The 26,332-nt window shown below is 28.9% G+C and overlaps 1 protein-coding gene across 4 annotated transcripts in view; it reads left to right on the top strand.

Moving 5' to 3' along the window:
• The window catches only part of Mgat2 (alpha-1,6-mannosyl-glycoprotein 2-beta-N-acetylglucosaminyltransferase), a 112,343-nt gene that overhangs the window by 61,514 nt on the left and 24,497 nt on the right, over positions 1–26,332 (top strand). For all 4 annotated transcript variants that reach the window (XM_075291594.1, XM_075291601.1, XM_075291610.1 and 1 more), the window contains 6 exons: positions 69–200; positions 8,687–8,815; positions 8,952–9,127; positions 16,548–16,700; positions 17,093–17,181; positions 19,491–19,636. In XM_075291594.1, the coding sequence (XP_075147709.1) occupies positions 69–200; positions 8,687–8,815; positions 8,952–9,127; positions 16,548–16,700; positions 17,093–17,181; positions 19,491–19,636 (825 nt within the window). The remainder of the gene's footprint in view (positions 1–68; positions 201–8,686; positions 8,816–8,951; positions 9,128–16,547; positions 16,701–17,092; positions 17,182–19,490; positions 19,637–26,332) is intronic.

Genomic DNA, 26,332 nt, shown 5'->3' with positions numbered 1-26,332 from the left:
AACATAAACATCTAATATTCTTTTGTTTTTTCTCCTTCTTTTTTTTTAATCTTCAAAATAATTTCTAGGTCGACGAATACCACTGGCATTGCCCAATACGGGGACTTTGCATCGTAAACGTAATACCTATTATTTGCGTGGCATTATTGTGATAACCCTTGTAATATTCCTATTCCTGCAATTGCATGCTTTTAATTTTCGTAAGTATGACAAAGAAACAAGTAATTATACAAATTGAAATCATACCAAGCTAAACTCTGATATATTTAAATGAAAGGTTCAAAAAATTGACCTTTTACACACACACGCGCGCGGAAAACTGGCAACACAGAATTGCAAGATATGTAATTTAATAAAAACAAATTTAATGGCAAAGTCCACAAAGTTACGAGCAGGCGTTTGTAGTTCAACGCAATGGAATTAACGTTTAAACAAAAGTTGCAAGGTCATTGTTTGTTTTATTCTTTATTTCTTAAGATGTAGAAAAATTGAGAGCATCTTTGACTTTAGGATGCTACATCAAAACTTTCTTGTGCACATACATTTTCACACTTTCACTACCGGATTAAATCTAATGTTAAAAACTTTAATTTTTCCTATGTTTCTACTTGTATTAACAACATGAAGAAAAAATATTGCAATTCGGAAGTCCTACCTCAATTATTTATAAGACTATACGTGTTTGTTCTGAAAACTTAATTCTTGAATTGTGACCAAATGGTCATACGAAACTAAACGCTATTTGACCTGTAATATCTGTTGTAGTGTTGGAAAAAAATAAAAAAAGAATGTGAAATAATATAGGCTATAGTTTTTATATGAATATCCACGTACAGTAGAAAAATTGTCTCAAAATTGTGTATTCTCGTTTATTGTCAAGAAATGTTATGAAAATAAATTTTAGTGCCCAGCAATACGGAAAATATTTATAGCTTATTTAGATAAGATCCTCTACTTTAAATATCATGGAAAGGATTAATGAATGATAGGATTAATCTCTTAATTCCTAGTACAAAATAACTTTAATGAAGAAGAGTTTAAATTTTTTTGTATTTAGAACCTTAGGTTCTTTATTCCACCTAAGCTGATTTTAAAATTGTATGTCATTTTCAACATTTTTGCTTTTGAATAATAAAATATTAAAAAAATACAAATATAGCGCTTTACTTTATTGCATTATATACCACTCACGCTCTATAGCTACAATACAGTTCCGTCTTTTGTTAGCCATATTGTAAGGGATTTCCATCGGGAGCCACCGTGGTACAATGATTAGCATGCATGATCAAAATTTTTTTAGAAATAAAATGTTGATCAAATATTTTTTAGAATTATAATTTTGACAAAATTTTCTATAGAAATAAAATTTTAACAAAATTTTCTATAGAAATAAAATTTTGATAAAATTTTGACAAAATTTTCTACAGAAATAAAAATTTTCTAAAGAAATTAAATTTTGATAAAATTTTCTAAAGAAATAAAATTTTGATCAAAATTTTTATAGAAATAAAATTTTGATCAAATTTTCTTTAGAATTATAATTTTGACAAAATTTTTTACAGAAATAAAATTTTCACAAAATTGTCGTTAGAAATAAAATTTTGACAAAATTGTCGTTAGAAATAAAATTTTGAAAAAAATTATAGAAATAAAATTTTGACATTTTCTATAGAAATAAAATTTTGACAAAATCTCTATAGATATAAAATTTTGGGCAAAATTTTCCAAAGGAATGAAATTTTAAGAAAATTTTAAAATAGAAAAAAAATTGACGAAATTTTCTAAAGAAATAAAATATTGAAAAAAAAAAAATCTATAGAAATGATAAAATTTTCTATAGAAATATAATTTTCTATAGAAATGAAATTTTGAGAAAATTTTTATATAGAAATAAAATTTTGATCAAAATTTTTAAAGAAATAATTTTTTATAGAAATGAAATTTTGATCAATTTTTCTTTAGAATTATAATTTTGACAAAATTTTCTATAGAAATAAAATTTTAACAAAATTTTCTATGAAAATAAAATTTTGACAAAATTTTCTATAGAACTAAAATGTTGACAAAATTTTCTATAGAAATAAAATTTCGATAAAATTTTCTATAGAAATAAAAAATTTCTAAAGAACTAAAATTTTGATAAAATTTTCTAAAGAAATAAAATTTTGACAAAATTTTCTATAGAAATAAAATTTTGACAAAATTTTCGTTAGAAATAAAATTTTGACAAAATTTTCGTTAGAAATAAAATTTTGATCAAATTTTCGTTAGAATTATAATTTTGACAAAATTTTATAGACATAAAATTTTGAAAAAAATTTTCTATAAAACTAAAATTTTGACAAAAAAATAAAATTTTGACGAAATTTTCTATAGAAATAAATTTTGACAATTATCTATTTGGAAAAAATTTTCGGAAATTATAGAAATAAAACTTGGACAAAATTTTCTATAGAAATAAAATTTTGATAAAATTTTCGTTCGAATTATAATTTTGACAAAGTTTTCTATAGAATTACAATTTTAACAAAATTTTCTCTAGAAATAAAATTTGGACAAAATTTTCTATAGAAATAAAATTTTGACAAAATTGTCGTTAGAAATAAAATTAAAAAAAAAAAAAAACAAGGTAAGTCTAAAGTCGGGCGGGGCCGACTATATTATACCCTGCACCACTTTGTAGATCTAAATTTTCGATACCATATCACATTCGTCAAATGTGTTGGGGGCTATATATAAAGGTTTGTCCCAAATACATACATTTAAATATCACTCGATCTGGACAGAATTTGATAGACTTCTACAAAATCTATAGACTCAAAATTTAAGTCGGCTAATGCACTAGGGTGGAACACAATGTTAGTAAAAAAATATGGGAAACGTTTAAATCTGAAGCAATTTTAAGGAAACTTCGAAAAAGTTTATTTATGATTTATCGCTCGATATATATGTATTAGAAGTTAAGGAAAATTAGAGTCATTTTTACAACTTTTTGACTAAGCAGTGGCGATTTTACAAGGAAAATGTTGGCATTTTGACCATTTTTGTCGAAATCAGAAAAACATATATGGGAGCTATATCTAAATCTGAACCGATTTCAACCAAATTTGGCACGCATAGCAACAATGCTAATTCTACTCCCTGTGCAAAATTTCAACTAAATCGGAGTTAAAAATTGGCATCTGTTGTCATATGAGTGTAAATCGGGCGAAAGCTATATATGGGAGATATATCTAAATCTGAACCGATTTCAACCAAATTTAGCACGCATAGCTACAATGCTAATTCTGCTCCTTGTGCAAAATTTCATCTAAATCGCACCAAAAAATTGGCCTCTGTGGTCATATGAGTGTAAATCGGCCGAAAGCTATATATTGGAGCTATATCTAAATCTGAACCGATTTCAACCAAATTTTGCACGCATAGCTACAATGCTAATTTTACTCTGTGTGCAAAATTTCAACTAAATCGGAGCAAAAAATTAGCCTCTGTGGTCATATGAGTGTAAATAGGGCGAAAGCTATATATGGGAGCTATATCTAAATCTGAACCGATTTCAACCAAATTTGGCAAGCATTGTTGCTATGCGTGCAAAACTCCCTGTGCAAAATTTCAACCAAATTGGGGTAAAAGTCTGGCTTCTGGGACCGTATTAGTCCATATCGGGCGAAAGATATATATGGGAGCTATATCTATATCTGAACCGATTTCAATAAAATTTTGCACACTTAGCTATAGTACTAATTGTTCTTCTTGTGCAAAATTGTAAGTAAATTAGGTTAAAACTCTGGCTTCTGGGGCCATATAAGTCCATATCGGGCGAAATATATATATGGGAGCTATATCTAAATCTGAACCGATTTCTTCCAAAATCAATAGGGATCTATTCTGAGCCAAAATACATATTTGTGCCAAATTTGAAGTCGATTGGACTAAAACTGCGACCTAGACTTTGATTACAAAAATGTGTTCACGGACAGACGGACATGGCTATATCGACTCAGGAGCCCACCCTTAGCATTTTTGCCAAAGACACCATGTGTCTATCTCGTCTCCTTCTGGGTGTTGCAAACATATGCACTAACTTATAATACCCTGTTCCACAGTGTGGCGCAGGGTATAAATACAAATATAGCGCTTTACTTTGTTGCATTATATACCACTCACCCTCTATAGCTACAATACAGTTCCGTCTTTTGTTAGCCATATTGTAAGGGATTTCCATCGGGAGCCACCGTGGTACATGCATGATCAAAATTTTGTTAGAAATAAAATGTTGATCAAATTTTTTTTAGAATTATAATTTTGACAAAATTTTCTATAGAAATAAAATTTTGATAAAAATTTTCTATAGAAATAAAAATTTTCTAAAGAAATAAAATTTTGATCAAAATTTTTATAGAAATAAAATTTAGAAAAAATTGTCGTTAGAAATAAAATTCTGAAAAAAAATATAGACATAAATTTTTGACAAAATATCTATAGATATATATAGATTTGAACAAAATTTTCTACAGAAATGAAATTTTGAGAAAATTTTTATATAGGAATAAAATGTTAACAATATTTTCGTTATAAATAAAATTTTTATCAAATTTTTTATAGAAATAAAATTTTGATGAAATTTTTTCAGAATTATAATTTTGACAAAATTTTCTAAAAAATTTCAGCCAACTGCACTAAAATCGATGATTTGATGGTGGCAAAGAAAAAGAGAGAAGTTTGTATGAATTTATTTCGGCATAAGCCGGCTATACAAATAAAATTTTCACAAAATTTTCTATAGAAATAAAATTTTAACAAAATTTGCTATATCAATAAAATTTTGACAATTTTCTATAGAAATAAAATTTTGATCGAGATTTCTTTAAAATTTTGACAAAATTTTCTATAGAAATAAAATTTTAACAAAATTTTCTATAGAAATAAAATTTTAACAAAATTTTCTATAGAAATAAAATTTTGACGAAATTTTCTATAGAAATAAAATTGTGACAAAATTTTCGATAGAAATAAAAAAAATCTATAAAAATAAACTGTTAACTATATTTTCTATAGAAATAAAATGTTGACCAAATTGTCTTCAAAAATAAATTTTGACAAAATTTTCTATAGAAATAAAAGTTTGACAAAATGTTCTATAGAAACAAAATTTTGACAAAATTTTTATGGAAATAAAATTTTGACAAAACTTTCTATAGAAATAAAATTTTGACAAAATCTCTATAGATATAAAATTTTGACAAAATTTTCGTTAGAAATAAAATTTTCTTTAGAATTATAAATTTGACCAAATGTTCTATAGAAATAAAATGTTGACAACATTTTCTATAGAAATAATATATTGACAAAATTTTCTATAGGAATAAAATTTTGACAAAATTTTCTATAGAAATAAAACTTGGACAAAATTTTCTATAGAAATACAATTTTGACAAAATTTCCTATAGAAATAAAATATTGACAATTTTCAATAGAAATAAAATTTTGGCAAAATTTTCTATAGAAATAAAATGTTGACAAAATTTTCATTATAAATATTTTTTTTTTTAGAAATAAATTTTTGACAAAATTTTCTTTAGAAATAAAATTTTGACAAAATTTTCTATAGAAATAAAATTTTGACAAAATTTGCTATAGAAATAAAATTTTGACAAAATTTTTAAAGAAATAAAATTTTGACGAAATTTTCTATAGAAATAAAATTTTGATAAAATTTTCTTTAGAATTATAATTTTGACAAAATTTTCTATAGAAATAAAATTTTAACAAAATTTTCTCTAGAATTAAAATTTAGACAAAATGTTCTATAGAAATAAATTTTGACAATTATCTATAGAAATAAAATTTGGAAAAATTTTTCGATAGAAATAAAACTTGGGCAAAATTTTCTATAGAAATAAAATTTTGACAATTTTCTATAGAAATAAAATTTTGATCGAATTTTCTATAGAAATAAAATGTTGACAAAATTTTCATAATAAATATTTTTTAGAAATAAAATTTTGACAAAATTTTCTTTAGAAATAAAATTTTGACAAAATTTTCTATAGAATTAAAATTTTGACAAAATTTTCTATATAAATAAAATTATGACAAAATCTCTAAAGAAATAAAATTTTGACGAAATTTTCAATAGAAATAAAATTTTGATAAAATTTTGGCAAAATTTTCTATAGAAATAAAAGGTTGAAAAAATTTTCATAATAATATTTTTTTAGAAATAAAATTTTGACAAAATTTTCTATAGAAATAAAATTTTGACTAAATTTTCTATAGAATTAAAATTTGGACAACATTTTCTATAGAAATAAAATTATGACAAAATCTCTAAAGAAATAAAATTTTGACGAAATTTTCTATAGAAATAAAATTGTGACAAAATTTTCGATAGAAATAAAAAAAATCTATAAAAATAAACTCTTAACTATATTTTCTATAGAAATAAAATGTTGACCAAATTGTCTTCAAAAATAAATTTTGACAAAATTTTCTATAGAAATAAAAGTTTGACAAAATGTTCTATAGAAACAAAATTTTGACAAAATTTTTATGGAAATAAAATTTTGACAAAACTTTCTATAGAAATAAAATTTTGACAAAATCTCTATAGATATAAAATTTTGACAAAATTTTCGTTAGAAATAAAATTTTCTTTAGAATTATAAATTTGACCAAATGTTCTATAGAAATAAAATGTTGACAACATTTTCTATAGAAATAATATATTGACAAAATTTTCTATAGAAATAAAATTTTGACAAAATTTTCTATAGAAATAAAACTTGGACAAAATTTTCTATAGAAATACAATTTTGACAAAATTTCCTATAGAAATAAAATATTGACAATTTTCTATAGAAATAAAATTTTGGCAAAATTTTCTATAGAAATAAAATGTTGACAAAATTTTCATTATAAATATTTTTTTTAGAAATAAATTTTTGACAAAATTTTCTTTAGAAATAAAATTTTGACAAAATTTTCTATAGAAATAAAATTTTGACAAAATTTGCTATAGAAATAAAATTTTGACAAAATTTTTAAAGAAATAAAATTTTGACGAAATTTTCTATAGAAATAAAATTTTGATAAAATTTTCTTTAGAATTATAATTTTGACAAAATTTTCTATAGAAATAAAATTTTAACAAAATTTTCTCTAGAATTAAAATTTAGACAAAATTTTCTATAGAAATAAATTTTGACAATTATCTATAGAAATAAAATTTGGAAAAATTTTTCGATAGAAATAAAACTTGGGCAAAATTTTCTATAGAAATAAAATTTTGACAATTTTCTATAGAAATAAAATTATGACAAAATCTCTAAAGAAATAAAATTTTGACGAAATTTTCAATAGAAATAAAATTTTGATAAAATTTTGGCAAAATTTTCTATAGAAATAAAATGTTGACAAAATTTTCATTATAAATATTTTTTAGAAATAAAATTTTGACAAAATTTTCTTTAGAAATAAAATTTTGACAAAATTTTCTATAGAATTAAAATTTTGACAAAATTTTCTATAGAAATAAAATTATGACAAAATCTCTAAAGAAATAAAATTTTGACGAAATTTTCAATAGAAATATAATTTTGATAAAATTTTCTTTAGAATTATAATTTAAAAACAATTAGAAATAAAATTTTAACAAAATTTTTTTCTTGAAATAAAATTTTGACAAAATTTTCTATAGAAATAAAATTTTAACAAAATTTTCTATAAAATTTTGTTTATTAAGTTTTATTGCTAATAAGAGAGATCATAATATATAATATTGCAAATATTGAATTAAACTTCTAAATAAAATAGTAAAACATTTTTTCGAAGAAAACATTTTTTTATACTAACCACAAAAATTTCAAAATAAGATTTTTTAAAATTTGGTAGATTTTTGGTAAATTATTCTTAAAATGTTAAAATGTGGTTACCGTGTTATTATGTCCGTCTTACGTACAAATGGTCGTGGGTTCCATCCGAGTATCGACCGAACAACAAAAAGTTTTTTAGCTGTGGATTATCTCCTCTCAGTAATGCTGGTGACATTTCTGATCGTATTAAAACTTCTCTGAACGGTTTACCAGTAATGTGCAAGGCCATTCGAACTCGGCTATAAGAAAGAGGCCCCTTATTCATGATCTTAACATAAAATTGGACAGATCAAATTTTGATTAAATTTTCTTTACAAATAAAATTTTGACAAATTTTCTCTAGAAATAAAATTTTGATCAAATTTTTTATTGAAAATTTTGATAAATTTTTCATTAAAAATAAAAAATAATTTTCGTGTTAGATTATACTATCAAAGTCCATTGTTAGTAAGATCTGCCTTTTTGTAGAAGCGGTAACTTTCCCTTGTTGGCTAAAATCATTAAAACATTTAAAATTCGACACATTTACAATTCAAGGGATATACACGCAAAAATAGAATCCCAGTTTCGACCAAATACCAAAAAGTTTTTCAGCGGTGGATTAGTCTATGTTAGTCTAAAATATAGGGCTGCCACTATACCTAAACCAACCTAAGGGGCTTCCAATCAACCTATCAAGTCGAAGAGTACTTTCTTTCTATGGACTTTGGGCAACGATGGGGGAAAATTTGCCTATAAATAAAAAATCACTTTATCACTTTCAAATGAATTCATTATTGAATATTAAAATTGTAGTTTCTTCTTTTTTTTAGCTGAATCCCGTGATCCCCTGTTAGCAGAACCTACAAATGATTCGGTTGATGCCATATTATCCATGGTGCCATCGGTGTTGCACAAATTTTTAACACCCAAAACCCGAAATCAAACATTAGCAGCCAATTGTAAGTCCACTAACCTCAATTTCATTTGATTGAATCCCATTAACCGTAGATTGTTACCAATTCATATTTAGAGCTCTAATTTTATTATAAATTCCATTTACTAATGACATCTTTTTGACATTGCTGTTATTTTCAGTACACAATGGCTCAGCATTGAATGGTGGTGGCTCTGTGAGTTTTCTCGATTTGTATCATCCACCAAATATCAGTGAAATTAAGCGACAGATTGCCAAATATAATGATATGCAATTAGTTTTAAATGAATACACATTTGGTCCGTTACAAAATGATTCTGTGATAATTGTAATACAAGTAAGTAGTGAGTCAAAAAAAATATATAATTAAGAAAATCATAAAATGACATTAAGACACCTAAAGATAAACAATTTAAAAAGTGAAGAAGTTGAGTTAAACAAAACCCAGCAAAAAAAGCGTCGCCAAAAAGAGAACTATTGATTTGAATTTGATAAAATCTCGAATCAGACTTCTACAAAATCTCGGGCAATATTTGGGAAATATTTATTATTGTTTAGATAATTTCGCAAAAATGCATTTATGATTCATTCATTGAAATTTTTGAAAATTTGAGTCATTTCTACAACTTTTCGACTTAGCAGTGAGTATAAGTGAGCATACAATTTTGGAAAAATTTTTATCTAGTAAATCAAATTTTGCAAAATTTTCGACAGAAACAAAATTTTGACTAAATTTTCTATAGAAATAAAATTTGAGCAAAATTTTCTATAGAAATCAAATTTTGAGCAAATATATAGAAATAAAATTTTTATAGAAATAAAATTTGGCAAAATTTTTATAAAAATAAAAATTTGAAAACATTATCAATAGAAATACAATTTAAAAAAAAAATGTGTAGCAAACAAAATTTTCTATAGAAATAAAATTTTGCAAAATATTCTATAAAAACAAAATTTTGACTAATTTTCTATAGAAATAAAATTTTGACTAAATTTTATATAGAAAAAAATATTTCTATAGTAATAAAATTTTAAATACATTTTTTATAGCAGTGAGTATCAGTGAGCATCAGTAAGAAAAAAATTTTGAGAAAATTTGCTATAGAAATAAAATTTGACAATTTTTTCTTATAGAAATAAAATTTTGAAAAAATTATCAATAAAAATACAATTTTAGAAAAAAATTTTTGTAGCAAATAAAATTCTGCAAAATATTCTACAGAAACAAAATTTTGACTAAATTTTCTATAGAAATAAAATTTTGACCAAATTTTCTAATAAAAAAATCTATTACTATAAAATTTTGACTTTTCTATAGAAATAAAATTTTGACTTAAATTTTTATAGAATTAAAATTATCAATAGAAATAAAATTTTGAAAAAATGTTTGTGTAACAAACAAAATTTTGCAAAATTTTCTATAGAAATAAAATTTTTGCAAAATATTCTGTAGAAACAAAATTTTGACTCAATTTTCTATAGAAATAAAATTTTGACTAAATTTTCTATAGAAAGAAAATTTTGACAAAATTTGCTATAGAAATAAAATTTTGACAAAACTTTTTATAGAAATAACATTTTGACCAAATTTTTTTTTCTATAAAATTTTGATCAAATTTTCTTTAGAAATAAAATGTTGATCAAATTTTCCTAAGAAATAAAATTTTGACCAAATTATCTTTAAAAATAAAATTTTGACAAAATTTTCGTTAGAAATAAAATTTTGACAAAATTTTTATAGAAGAAAAATTTTGACCAAATTTTTTTTATAGAAATCAAATTTTGATCAAATTTTCTTTAGAAATAAAATTTTGACCAAATTTTTCTATAGAAATAAAATTTTGACAAAATGTACTAGTTATAAAAGAAAAATTTTAACCCCATTTTCTTTAGATATACAATTTTCTTTACAAATAAATTCAAATTTTCTTTAGAAATAAAATGTTAATAAAATTTTCTATAGAAATAAAATTTTGAAAAAAAATTCTATAAAATAAAATTTTGATTTCTCCTATTTTGACCAAATTTTCTATAGAAATAAAATTTTAACCAATTTAAAATTTTTACACATTTAAATTTTTAAATTCAATTTAAATTTAAATTTTAAATTCAATATCTTTAAAAATTTTAATTTTCGTGTTCCCAGCAAAAAAAGTGTCGCCAAAAAAGTAATGCAAATGTTCTTTTCGGATCCAGAAGTGGTGCAAAATTGACGCAGAAGCGATGAATTTAACATGGGCTTGTCATAGGACGGAAGTCCTCCATTTCAACAGCCGTTGCACTGAATTTGCATCACTTCTTTAGGTGTGATCCGAATTGAATGTTTTGGATGTAAATTAAAAAATTCTGTGATATTTTGTGAAATAAATAATTTTTATAATTTTTTATAATTTTTAATGGATTCGAACGCTTGTCGGAAACGTTTGACCTCAAATTTAAATGATTTGTATCATTTTATAAATTCTTACTCTATTTTTAACATATTTGAAACAAAAAAAGTTAAAATTACCCATTAAAAGTATGAAAAAACCAAGTTATAAAAAATTTAATTAAAAGAACTTCCTGGGTAGTTAAAGTAAAGAACATCATTGGGAGTGCATCTTCTGGAAGTGCTTTTAAAGTTGTGCCTTTGGAAGAACTTCCAAAATTTTTTGCTGGGGTTAGATCATACTTTCAAAGTCCATTGTGAATAAGTTCTGCCTTTTTATAGAAGCGGTATCTTTCCCCTATTGGTGCATGCTAAAATCGTTAAAATTTTTAAAACTCGACACATTTACAATTCACGGCCATGAACCGGAGCTACATGAACCGTTAGGCGTTAACTGTCAGTTAACAGGAAGTAAACTGCAAATATCTCATCTTCGGTTACCTATAACTGAAAAATTTTCAGCAGTTTAGTTTCTAACTGGCGTATGGAATATGCAAGATGACTTATATGTCAATAGGACGGTTTAAAAGTTCGTTAGCTAACGGAGTTTCATGGAAATGGGGGTCAATTATTTAATTACAACTAAAAACAATCACACAACTAGTTAAATCCACTAATTTTTTAATTGACGATGGTGATTGATACTATCTTATTTGTGATTGAAGAAATTTATTTTTTTTATTGGACCAATTACGTTTTAATTGACGTTGGAGATTAATACTATAATTTCTGTGAATGTAAAAACTTCAATTAAAAATTAATTGGATCAATTATGTTAAGCCAATTGGCAAGGGATCTGCTTCTCATAGCCGAGCACATACATAAAAAACAAGTAAGTAAAGTAGAAAGTCGGGCGGGGCCGACTATATCATACCCTAAACCACCATTACAGAATTAGTAATCATAAGCATTTGAGGGGTAACATATGGGAGATAAACCGCAGTTGCATATTTAAGAAAATTAAGGGGTACATGTCTATGGGTGCTTTGTGTCAATCTGACCATAGCTCATAGTCAATGTTGCCAGGGAAAATGTTCGGTTTACCCTACAGGGACAAAAAAAGTTCCCTACTTTCCCATACAATTTTCCCTACAATATTTTTCGTTAAATTTAAAAAATTTTACAAAACAAAAGTGGTTCTAAGTACTTTATTATCTTAAAACATGAATATGCAACGCATATAACTTAGAATATAAATTTGTATTACCACCACGGTTGCCACAGTTGGTAGAATTCTACCCAAAATAGTAATCTTTTTTGTTAAATCTCTATAAAAACAAAATTTTGGAAAAAGTTTCTATAAACAAATTTTTGTGAGAAATTTTTCTATAGAAATAAAATTTTGACAATAAATTCTATAGAAATAAAATTTTGAGAAAAAATTCCACAGAAATAAAATTTTGAGAACATTTTTTATAGAAATAATGTTTTGAAAAAAAAAATCCTACAGAAATACAATTTTGACAAAATGTTCTATAGAAATAAAATGTTGACAAAATTTTCTATAGGAATAAAGTTTACCACACATTGTTAAAGATCAAGCCTTGCCGGCTTCTAATTTCCTCCTCTAGAGCCACCAAAATGTAAAAATGATTACAAATTGTGTTGAGTGAAAATGACCTACATTGTGGCCCAAGTCCCTACAAGACGGTAAATATTAGAAAAACCCTACATATAGGGAATTTCCCCTACTTCTAGCAACACTGGCTGTGTTGATACTGCGCCTACGGAGTTAGTATGCCACTAATATTGAGCCCATTATTCAAAAAGAGAAAATCGTTAAATTAGTGTGGGTAATAAATACAAATTTGTAAAAATCGAGCAATATTCTTATGTAAGAGCTACAAGTACGTATAAGTACGATCGGCTAGTACATCAAATTTTGAAATTTGAGTAACATTGGTTAATAAATAAGAGTACTATGGCCAAATTTGGGAAAATCAAGCGATGCATATATATGGAGTTATATCTAAATCTGAACCAATTTGCATAATATTTTGCGGGTTTGATTAATACCACAAAAGGTTACCTCATGTAAAATTTGAGTAAGATCAGTTAAGAAATGAGGCCTGTATGGTCAAACATAAGGTTATTAGGGGCGAATTTTTCAAAATCGGGTGATACATATATGGGAGCTATATCTACATCTGAACCGATATCGATGAAATTTTGCACATACAGTTAGTACTATAGAGGACTGGATCTAGCCAACTTTTAGTAAGATCGGTTAATAAATAAGGGTTCTATGGCCAAATAGGAGACTACATTTAGCCATATTTGAGTAAGATCGGTTGATAAATAAGGGTTTTATGGCCAAATTTAGAAAAATCGGTCGGTACATATATATGGGAGCTATAGCTAAATCTGAACCGATTTCGATGATTTTTTGCACATATAGTTAGTGGTATAGAAGACTACTAAGCCAAATTTGGGTAAGATCGGTTGATAAATAAGGGTTTTATGGCCAAATTTAGAAAAATCGGGCGGTACATATATATGGGAGCTATAGCTAAATCTGAACCGATTTCGATGATTTTTTGCACATATAGTTAGTGCTATAGAAGATTATATTTAGCCAACTTTGAGTAAGATCGGTTGATCAATAAAGGTTTTGTGGCCAAATTTGGGAAAATCGGGCGATACATATATATGAGAGCTATATCTAAATCTGAACCGATTTGGATGAAATTTTGCAGACATGAAGGGCGATGGAAAAGATTACCTTTTGCCAAATTTGGTGACGATCCGTTTGAAAAAACGCGCAACGTGACCCCATTTGTCGATATCGGGCGATACATATATATGGGAGCTATATCTAAATTTGATCCGATTTCTTCCAAATTCAATAGCGTCGTCATTGTGCCAAAAAAACTCCATGTACCAAATTTCATCAAAATCGGTTAATAATTGCGACCGGAATGTTGTGAACAACAAATACATGGACAGACGGACGGACGGACGGACACCAAGCGCTAGATCGACTCAGGAGGTGATTCTGAGTCGATCGATATATATTTTATGGGGTCTAAAATCAATATTTCTGGTAGGCACATTTTTTGGCCGATCAAACTTATTATACCCTGACCACTATGTGGTTTAGGGTATAAAAATAATATTTGTCTTCAGTATATACTGTTTTTTATACCCTGCTCCACACTGTGGAACAGGGTATTATAAGTTAGTGCATATGTTTGCAACACCCAGAAGGAGACGAGATAGACACATGGTGTCTTTGGCAATAATGCTCAGGGTGGGCTCTTGAGTCGATATAGCGATGTCCGTCTGTCCGTCTGTCCGTGAACACATTTTTGTAATCAAAGTCTAGGTCGCAGTTTTAGTCCAATCGACTTCAAATTTGGCACAAGTATGTGTTTTGGCTCAGAATAGATCCCTATTGATTTTGGAAGAAATCGGTTCAGATTTAGATATAGCTCCCATATATATATTTCGCCCGATATGGACTTATATGGCCCCAAAAGCCAGAGTTTTACCCTAATTTGCTTAAAATTTTGCACAAGAAGAACAATTAGTACTATAGTCAAGTGTGCAAAATTTTATTGAAATCGGTTCGGATTTAGATATAGCTCCCATATATATCTTTCGCCCGATATGGACTAATACGGTCCCAGAAGCCAGAGTTTTACCCCAATTTGGTTGAAATTTTGCACAGGGAGTAGAATTAGCAATTTAGCTATGCGTGCCAACTTTGGTTGAAATCGGTTCAGATTTAGATATAGCTCCCATATATAACTTTCGCCCGATTTACACTCATATGACCACAGAGGCCAATTTTTAACTCCGATTTAGTTGAAATTTTGCACAGGGAGTAGAATTGGCATTGTTGCTATGCGTGCCAAATTTGGTTGAAATCGGTTCAGATTTAGATATAGCTCCTATATATAGCTTTCGCCCGATTTACACTCATATGACCACAGAGGCCAATTTTTTGTTCCGATTTAGTTGAAATTTTGCACAGGGAGTAGAATTAGCATTGTCGCTATGCGTGCCAAATTTGGTTGAAATCGGTTCAGATTTAGATATAGCTCCCATATATATGTTTTTCTGATTTCGACAAAAATGGTCAATATACCAACATTTTCCTTGTAAAATCGCCACTGCTTAGTCGAAAAGTTGTAAAAATGACTCTAATTTGCCTAAACTTCTAATACATATATATCGAGCGATAAATCATAAATAAACTTTTGCGAAGTTTCCTTAAAATTGCTTCAGATTTAAATGTTTCCCATATTTTTTTACTAAAATTGTGTTCGACCCTAGTGCATTAGCCAACTTAAATTTTGAGTCTATAGATTTTGTAAAAGTCTATCAAATTCTGTCCAAATCGAGTGATATTTAAATGTATGTATTTGGGACAAACCTTTATATATAGCCCCCAACCAGAGATGGTATGTCGTAAACTGTAAAGTATTTGACATACATTTACGACGTATTTTACCATACGTCCAAAACGTCGTAAACCTTCTGAAAATACCTAGTTTTTGACAATATAAGAATTTGTACAGTACACTTGTTTTAGAACCGTGTATTTCATATTTTTTTAATTTTTGTATTTCCGAATGCCTTTTCATTATATTCCATTCCCTTAAATTAAAGATGCTAACCTTCGTAAAATATTTAGTTTTTTACAATATAAGTATTTTGTACAGTATACGTTTTTTAGAATCATTTATGTTTTACTTTATTCGAGAATGCCTTTCCTTATAAACAAATAGTAAATATAAGTGTACTACTGCCAGCTCGATTTCACATAGCCTATTAAAAGAGGAGTTATTAATTAATTTAAATCAACGCGGTTGGCATGTCCACAAGTTGTACCTAAATCCTATTTTTACTACAACAATTTTCAGAAAACGCGTTGCATTCAAACGTGTATGCCTGCAAATTGTGCAAATTGCTTTTGAGTAAAAATTTCAAAATATTATTATAAAAAAAATTCTAAAATACTTCAATATGACGTTTCCACAACTTAGGATATTAAAAATAGTCTTTGAAATCAAATCTAAGGATCTTGTAGGTGTTTTTGACATTTACTCCTTTTTTTACGTTTTATACAGGTATATGACGGTTTTGACGTTTACAACTTTTTGACAGTAGAAATCTCAAAAAATTGCTATTCGGACCATCTCTGCCCCCAACACATTTGACGAATGTGATATGGTATCGAAAATTTAGGTCTACTAAGTGGTGCAGGGTATAATATAGTCGGCCCCGCCCGACTTTAGATTTTTCTTACTTTTTTTTTTTAATTTTATTAAATTTAATGAATAAATGAATTATAAAATATTTCGCCTTTATCTATCTTTTACAGGTTCACACTCGTATTATCTACCTACGCCATTTGATTGTGAGTCTGGCCCAGGCTCGTGATATTTCTAGAGTTCTTTTAATATTTTCACACGATTATTATGATGAAGATATTAACGATTTAGTACAGAGTATAGACTTTTGTAAAGTAATGCAGGTAAATGTCTAATATTTTTTCTAACAGTAATAAATTTTGTAAATTATATTTTAACGACCCAATAAACAAAACAATGAGCATTTTTTATATACAAAAACTATCAATCAATTTGGGGGTGAAACGTATCCTCAACATAAATTCAATTGGTTTTTTAAAATGTTTAGCCTTTAAAACTTACTCTAATAAATTTGAAATACAGACATTTCTATCAATTGTTGCTAACATCTTGAATTCTACATTTGTTGGGGTTTTCAACTTCAATTCTAGGCTAATCATTTGAAAAAAAATATTTGAAAGTGTGTTGAATGTAAACGTTTCCCCACTGATTGACCTTATTTGGGTATAATCATTATCATCTAATAGTAACTAAGTATCCTCGTTAATATTTACAGATATTTTATCCATATTCAATACAAACGCATCTCAATGAATTTCCCGGTGTTGATCCAAATGATTGTCCGAGGGATATTAAAAAAGATCAGTAAGTTTTTTTTTGTCATATAATTGTATCTTAATTCTATTATACACACAAAAATGTTTTTCTGATTCAATCACGAAATTAATTGATCCAATTATTTTTTTAATTGAAATGCCTTCAATCACAGAAATGACAGTATCAATTAAAAAATTAATTGAAATTCAACTAAAAATTTAATTGATCCAATTAAAATGTTAATTGATACTATTAATTTTTGTGACTGATTTTTGTTTCAATTAAAAAATTTGTTGAATCAATTTAATTTTCAATGGAATATTTTTTAAGACTTTAATTGGAAAAATGTTTGTGAAATTTTTTTCCGTGTACGTTTCAAAATTCACCAAAATATTTCAAATTACAATTTTAAGTGAATTTTCGAAAACGTTCAAATAAAAATTTAATTGATTCAACAATTTTTATACCCAACACCATAGAATGGTGACGGGGGTATAATAAGTTTGTCATTCCGTTTGTAACACATCGAAATATCGATTTCCGACTATATAAAGTATTTATATATATATTCTTGATCGGGGAGAAATTCTAAGACGATATAACAAAGTCCGTCTGTCTGTCTGTCTGGCTGTCTGTTGTAATCACGCTACAGTCTTCAATAATGAAGCAATCGTGCTGAAATTTTGCACAAACTCGTTTTTTGTCTGCAGGCAGGTCAAGTTCGAAGATTGGCTATATCGGTCCAGGTTTTGATATAGTCCCCATATAAACCGCCCTCCCGATTTGGGGTCTTGGGCTTATAGAAATCGTAGTTTTTATCCTATTTGCCTGAAATTTTAAATCTAGAGAGGCATTTTATGACCATAAAGAGGTGTGCCAAAAATGGTGAGTATCGGTCTATGTTTTGATATAGCCCCCATATAGACCGATCTCCCGATTTTACTTCTTGGGCTTATAGAAACCGCAGTTTTTATTCAATTTACCTGAAATTCGAAATCTAGAGGTATTGTTGGACCACAAATACGTGTGCCAAAAATTGTGAGTATCGGTCCTTATTTTGGTATAGCCCCCATATAGACCGATCTCCCGATTTTACATCTTGGGTTTATAGAATCCCTAGTTTATATACAATTTGCCTGAAATTTGAAATTTATTGGTATTTTAGGACCATAAAGAGGTGTGCCACAAATGGAGAGTATCGGTCCATGTTTTGGTATAGCCCCCATATAGACCGATATCCCGATTTTACATTTCGGGTTTATAGAATCCCTAGTTTATATACAATTTGCCTGAAATTTGAAATTTATTGGTATTTTAGGACCATAAAGAGGTGTGCCACAAATGGTGAGTATCGGTCCATGTTTTGGTATATCCCCCATATAGACCGATATCCCGATTTTACTTCTTGGGCTTCTAGAAACCGTAGTTTTTATCCAATTTGTCTGAAATTGGAAATTTATAGGTATTTTAGGTCCATAAAGAGGTGTGCCGAAAATGGTGAGTATCGGTCCTTATTTTGGTATAGCCCCCATATAGACCAATCTCCCGATTTTACTTCTTGGACTTATAGAAACCGTAGTTTTTATCCGATTTGCCTGAAATTGTAAATATGCTGGTATTTTAGGCTCCCAAAAACGTGTATCGGATTAAGTTTTTATCTGTCCATTTGGTAATGCCTCCATATAGACCGACTTCACTTCTTGAGGGTCTAGAAGACGCACTGATCATGAAAATTGCTTGAAACTCAATGTAAAATTTCCAGATTTTACTTCTCGGGTGAAAATCTAAAGATTTAAGATTTCAAATCAAGACGTTATTTTATAATTTTCTTGCACACTTACAAGAGATGTTAATGATTCCTCTAAAACTCAAACAAAAATGATTCTTATAAATCCAGAATCTGATATGGTCCTCATAGGTGAAATCTTTAAATTTATCTTCGGGAAGTGTCCTCAAACCCTCCCGAAATTTCAAAGGAAACCCTAATATTTGGTTCATGGTGGTGGGTATTTAAGATTCGAACTTACTGCTGTATATACTTGTTTTAATTAAAACAAAACTCACTCACTCACAAGAATTGATACTATTAATTATTTTTTAAATGGATCAATTAATATTTTAATTGACTTTGGTGATTGATACTTAATTGACTTTCTATGACATTTTATTTAAAAATTAATTGGATAAATTAATTTCGTGATTGAATCCAAAAAAATATTTTTTGTGTGTATATAAACCCACTTTAAATAAAATAATATACAGCATTGAAGTTAATACTTATAAAAATCTATTTCTTTATACAACAATTCGATATATTTTAAAAACCCTTAATTAAATTGTATATATCTATTAACTAGGGCAATCATACGGAAATGCAACAATGCCTTGTATCCCGATTTATATGGCCATTATCGAGAGGCTAAATTTACTCAAACGAAACATCATTGGTGGTGGAAAGCGAATCGTGTGTTCGATCAATTGGAAGTCACAAGATATCACACAGGTATATGAAATTAATTTTTAAGACCAATTTCTCATATCCAAAACGAATGCTTTCGTTCCAAAATTTTTATAGTGGAAAATCAGCTGTTTGCGGCTTTTCAGTCGAAAGAAAGCATTCGTTTCGGATGTGACTAAAATTTTTAATTCATTGCAATTTAATGTATGTTCCGGTAATATCTGAATATGGTGGAAATTTACTGGGAATATAGAGGGTGATAACAAATACTTTCCCCTAAAAATTATGCAGCAAAAACTCGCTAGCAGAAATATATTTTAATATTTTATACTACACTTCTTCTTTGGCACATTATTCAGCAATTATCGCTTCGCTCCAGCTTAAAATGACCTGATATTTTCCTACACCCAAAGAAATTTGTTAGTAGGGACAGCAGAAAGTCTGCTGAAAAAGGGACAGCAGTCACTGTTTGCTGAAATAGCGAACATTTCCTGCTATTTTTTTACGCTCGATTACACTAAAACATGTTTTATTTTGGCTAAAACAATTAAAAATATCAACTTAGGATCTATACTAATATAATTAAAACAATATTTTATGAATATCTATAGTATATGACAAAAAAATCTGAATATTTATCGAAGTGAGGTATAACTGCAAACAAAATGTTTGCTGATCGTATTTAGGAGCTTGTAAGTATATTGCAGTGCAAAAATATACCAACCCACCTGACCACAACGTTCGTTATCGAATTCGATATAGAAATATTCTCGGGTTTTTCTCGAATAAAACTATCGAAAACGATATCGAGAATGGGTCGAAAAAATTTCGAAAAGCGTTCATCTGTCGTGCTGTTACTGCCAGCAAACTCTTCGTTTTCGAAGGCTTGCTAGTGATTCGTTAAAGAAGGTTTCGCGATATCTATAATTGATCGTTAACGAATCTATTTCGAATTCGTTTTCGTATTCGATATCATTCCGCTTTCGAAGGTTTTCTATAGTGTTTTATTCCCATTTTGTTCCCATTATAAGTTGTGTAGTAAAAGAAAATTTTCAAGTTTGTTTTTATTTTATTGTAACACAATATAGATAATTATAATACAAAATAATATAGATATTAGTGTTGCGAACAAAATACTTAAAATATTTGCATTTTGGAATATATATTTAAAGTCATTTAAGGCACTGCATTGACTTCTTTGCGCGGAATTTCTTATAAAGCCGGTCGTGGCTATGCCATTGAAAAGGACTATAATCAATGAGTAACATTTTCCTGGATACATCTGCAAATTAAACAAGAAAGAAAATTGATAGTTTTTTTTTAAAAAGATATATAAATAAATTACTTACCTCTTTTAGATTCGCTCCCACCCGACCAAAGTGCCGAGAAATGGCGAAGGTTCGCTAAAGCGAACATTTTTCGAAATAATTTAAAGCGCACATTATTCGAGAAAAGTTCGATAATAGAAAAATTTCGAACGTTCGTTGTTTCGAAGTAATTAACGAATATTTTGCGGCTTATTTGTTGGTGTTCCGACATGTTTGTTTTTGACAAAGACAGAGATAAAAAGGTCATTTCAGTTTAAGAAATTGTTAAGTGCGGGTGAAGTGTCTTAGCCCACCTGACCACAACGTTCGTTATCGTATTCGATATAGAAATATTCTCGGGTTTTCCTCGAAGAAAACTATCGAAAACGATATCGAGAATGGTTCGAAAAAATTTCGAAAAACGTTCGTCTGTCGTGCTGTTACTGCCAGCAAACTCTTCGTTTTCGAAGGCTTGCTAGTGATTCGTTAAAGAAGGTTTCGCGATATCTATAATTGATCGTTAACGAATTTATTTCGAATTCGTTTTCGTATTCGATATCATTCCGCTTTCGAAGGTTCTCTATACTGTTTTATTCCCATTTTGTTCCCATTATAAGTTGTGTAGTAAAAGAAAATTTTCAACTTTGGTTTTATTTTATTACAACACAATACAGATAATTATAATACAAAATAATATTGATATTAGTGTTGCGAACAAAATACTTAAATAATTTACATTTAGGAATATATATTTAAAGTGATTTAAGTTTATTAAGCCGGTCGTGGCTATGCCATTGAAAAGGACTATAATCAATGAGTAACATTTTTCTGGATACATCTGAAAATTAAACATGAAAGAAAATTGATAGTTTTTTTAAAAGATATATAAATAAATTACTTACCTATTTTAGATTCGCTAAGACACTTCACCCGCACTTAACAATTTCTTAAACTGAAATGACTTTTTAATCTCTGTCTTTGTCAAAAACAAACATGGCGGAACACCAACAAATAAGCTGAAAATATTCGTTATCACTTCGAAACAACGAACGTTCGAAATTTTTCTATTATCGAACTTTTCTCGAATAATGTGCGCTTTAATTTATTTCGAAAAATGTTCGCTTTAGCGAACCTTCGCCATTTCTCGGCACTTTGATCGGGTGGGAGGGTATAATAAGTTTGTGCATTTGTATGTAACGCCAAGAAATATTGGTCATAGACCCATCTTTTAGTATACCGATCGGCTTAAAATTAAATTCTGAGTCGATTTAGCGTTGTCCGTCCGTCCGTCCGTCTGTCTGTCTGTCCGTCCGTCTGTCTGTCTGTCTGTCCGTCCGTCTGTCTGTCTGTATATGTAATTTTGTGCACAAAGTACAGCTCGCAATTTAAGTCCGATCGTCCTCAAATTTGGCATAGGGCCGTTTCTTGGGACAGAGACAATCGCTATTAGTTTTGGAAAAATCGGTTCAGACTTAGATATAGCTGCCATATATATTTATCCCCGATGTGGTCATAGTTAGCGTGTTTATCAACTGATTTTCTTGAAATACCGTACATCCAAATATTTTATGAATCTCGAAAATCTTGCAAAATATCAGCCAAATCGTTTCAGATTTAGATATAGCTCCCATATATATCTTTCGTCCGATTTAGACTCATATGACCACAGAGGCCAAAGTTTACTACCGATATTCGTGAAATTTTGCACAGAGGGTTGCATTGACATTCTACCAATGCTTGGTAAATTTGATTGAAATCGGTTCAAATTTAGATATAGCTCCCATATATATCTTTCGTCCGATTTGAACTTATATGGCCACAAAAGCCAGAGTTTTGCCGTGATTTTCTTCAAATTTTGCACAAGGGGTACGTTTAATAGTATCGTTAAGTGTGTCAAATTTTGTTAAACTCAGTTCAGATTTAGATATAGCTCACATATATATCTTTCGCCCGATTTGGACTTATATGGTCTCAAAAGCCAGAGTTTTGTCATGACTTATTTCAAATTTTGCACAAGCGGTACTTTTAACGATACTATTGTATGTGCCCAATATGGTCAAAATCGATTCAGATTTAGATATAGCTCCCATATATTTCGTCCGATTTGAATCCAGGGTTTTGCCGTGATTTCCTTCAAATTTCGCACAAGGAGTACGTTTAGTAGTATAGGTAATTGTGGCAAATTTGGTTGAAATCGGTTCAGATTTAGATATGGCTCCCATATATATCTCCCGTCCGATTTGCACTCATATGACCAGGTGGGCCAAAATTATACTCCCATTTACGTGAAATTGCGCATAGATAGCAGAATTATTATTCTAACTATGCATGTCAAATTTAGTCAAAATTGGTTCAGATTGTATATAGCTCCCATATATACGTACACCAGAGTTGGGGAAATATGGTAGTCTGTTTCATATTTTAGACCCATTTTCAATGGGATTTTCCTCCAATTGACTGGGTAGTTTCCTCAGAGAATACAAATATGGCCAAAATTCTCACACTTTACACAAAATTCTGTGATGATTACCCCATATCTTAGCCATATCCTACACACTGCAATCCCAAAATTTCCACAGAACGGATCAGTTTTAAAACAGGCTCCAAGTCACCCGACTACACCAAATAATATATCACAACCCACACTTGACCACATATCTTGGCGAGATCTAACCAATATCCTTGTAAAATCGCCACTGCTGAGAAGCAAAAATTGTAAATATTACTCTAATTGTCCTATATCTCGAATACATATGTATCGCCTGAAAAATCATAATTCTAGAGTTTTTGTAGAAGTACAAAAAATTGTTTCCATTAAAACAGCAGACATCGATTGCTGTTTTTTGCAGACTTTTTTCTATGAGTGTAGATTCCCCCGTGAAAAAATTTGAGTTTAATATTGCAAAAATTTCCTTAGCGTTATACGAAGTTCAAGTGATAAATTTTAAAAATTTTAAGAAATTTTGAACTATTTTGTGGGAAATACGACTTTAGTAAATTTTTAAAACCATTATTATGCAATTGCGCAAAATTTCATATAGATATGATTTTTCAGGCGATCCATATCCCCAGAAAAGAGACAATGAAATTTATTGTAGCCGATTTAACTTTAATTTAGTTCATGAAACTTAGTTTATTTAGTTCAATTTTACCAAATGTAAGAACATATTTTTATTATTTTTTGCTTACTTTAATAACGTGAACTGAAAATGGGAAAAAAAGGTTTTACACACATGAAGTATACAATTTTACTAAATATGAAAATAGTTCATAACAGGTTGGTTGATAAGTCCCCCGGTCTAACAAAGAGAAACACATTTTTTGTCAAAATTCGTTTTTATTATTCAACATAGTTCCCTTCAAGAGCGATACAACGATTATAACGACCTTCCAATTTTTTGATACTATTTTGGTAGTACTACTTCGGTTTTGCCTCAAAATAGGCCTCAGTTTCGGCGATCACCTCTTCATTGCAGCCAAACTTTTTCCCTGCGAGCATCCTTTTGAGGTCTGAGAACAAGAAATAGTCGCTGGGGGCCAGATCTGGAGCAAACGGTGGGTGGGGAAGCAATTCGAAGCCCAATTCATAAATTTTTGCCATCGTTCTCAATGACTTGTGGCACGGTGCGTTGTCTTGGTAGAACAACAATTTTTTCTTCTTCATATGGGGCCGTTTTACCGCGATTTCGACCTTCAAACGCTCCAATAACGCCATATAATAGTCACTGTTGGTGGTTTTTCCCTTCTCAAGATAATCGATAAAAATTATTCCATGCGCATCCCAAAAAACAGAGGCCATTACTTTGCCAGCGGACTTTTGAGTCTTTCCACGCTTCGGAGACGGTTCACCGGTCGCTGTCCACTCAGCCAACTGTCGATTGGACTCAGGAGTGTAGTGATGGAGCCATGTTTCATCCATTGTCACATATCGACGGAAAAACTCGGGTGTATTACGAGTTAACAGCTGCAAACACCGCTCAGAATCATCAACACGTTGTTGTTTTTGGTAAAATGTGAGCTCGCTCGGCACCCATTTTTCACAGAGCTTCCGCATATCCAAATATTGATGAATGATATGACCAACACGTTCCTTTGATATCTTTAAGGCCTCTGCTATCTCGATCAATTTCATTTTACTGTCATTCAAAATCATTTTGTGGATTTTTTTGATGTTTTCGTCGGTATCCACCTCTTTCCTCGCGTCCACTGCGTTCACCGTCCTCCGTGCTCATTTCACCACGCTTGAATTTTGCATACCAATCAATTATTGTTGATTTCCCTAGGGCAGAGTCCGGAAACTTATTATCAAGCCAAGTTTTTGCTTCCACCGTATTTTTTTCCTTCAGAAAACAGTATTTTATCAAAACACGAAATTCCTTTTTTTTGAATTTTTTTCACAATAACAAAAGTTGCTTCACAAAAGACGCTCTATCTCGCAAACTAATTGACTTACATACATCAAATTTTGACACGAATCATTTGAAGGTTGGTACTATATAAAAATATACAAATAAACATTTAATACTAGCGACGTCATTTATGTGTCAGACCGGGGACTTATTAGGGATCTATAAATCGAAAATCGATTAATCGATTATTCGAATTATGGCATGAAAATCTAAAAAAAATCGAAATCGATTATTAACCTAAAAATAATCGCAAAATCGATTTTAGATTTTCATCTACTTTTTAATTTTGACTATCAAAACTCGATTTTAGTGTTTTCTGTTTTCATATTCATTGGTTTCAATTTAATTGAAAAATGCCGATATATTTCTTCATTTTTATTTATAGAATTCTATTACAAATAAGAATAAAAATATTGATTTGATTAAGTTAAATATCAAATTGGTTTAAATGAATCCTTTGTGCTTTCAATTTCCTTGAATTTATTTGGAGAAATAATGATAAATGATTCGTACATGTTAAAAATTGTATACTTAACATTTTAAATTTTTGCATTTCTCTCCAACTCGCAAAAACAGAATAGATTTCATAAAATCGAATATTTTGTATAATCATTATTTCTATGAAATTCGATTACGAAAAATTGAATATTCGAATTTTGAATGGTAAAAATAATCGAAAATCGATTTTTGATTAAAAGTCAATAATTGAAAAGTCGAAAAATCGATTATTGGTTTGTACTATAGATCCCTAGGACTTATCAGCCAACCTGTTATAGTCTCTGCTTATCACTGAGTGCTACCCGATTGGAACGGCGGTCGAAGCAGGAATCGAACCCACAACCTTGTGTATGAAAGGCGGGCATGCTAATCATTGCACCACTGTGGCTCCCAAAAAAGTGTGAAGTTAGGTTGTGTGGCAAGCATAAGCGTAGGAAGGCCTCTGGGGAGGGGGCTAAGACCCCCCCAGAAAAATTTTAGCCCCCCCCAGTATTTGAAAACCTATTTACGATTTTCCATTTTTATAA

The sequence above is a fragment of the Haematobia irritans genome, chromosome 1 (assembly GCF_050003625.1).
Source record: "Haematobia irritans isolate KBUSLIRL chromosome 1, ASM5000362v1, whole genome shotgun sequence".
NCBI lineage: Eukaryota > Metazoa > Arthropoda > Insecta > Diptera > Muscidae > Haematobia > Haematobia irritans.
This window is presented reverse-complemented; position numbering and strand designations above follow the sequence as displayed.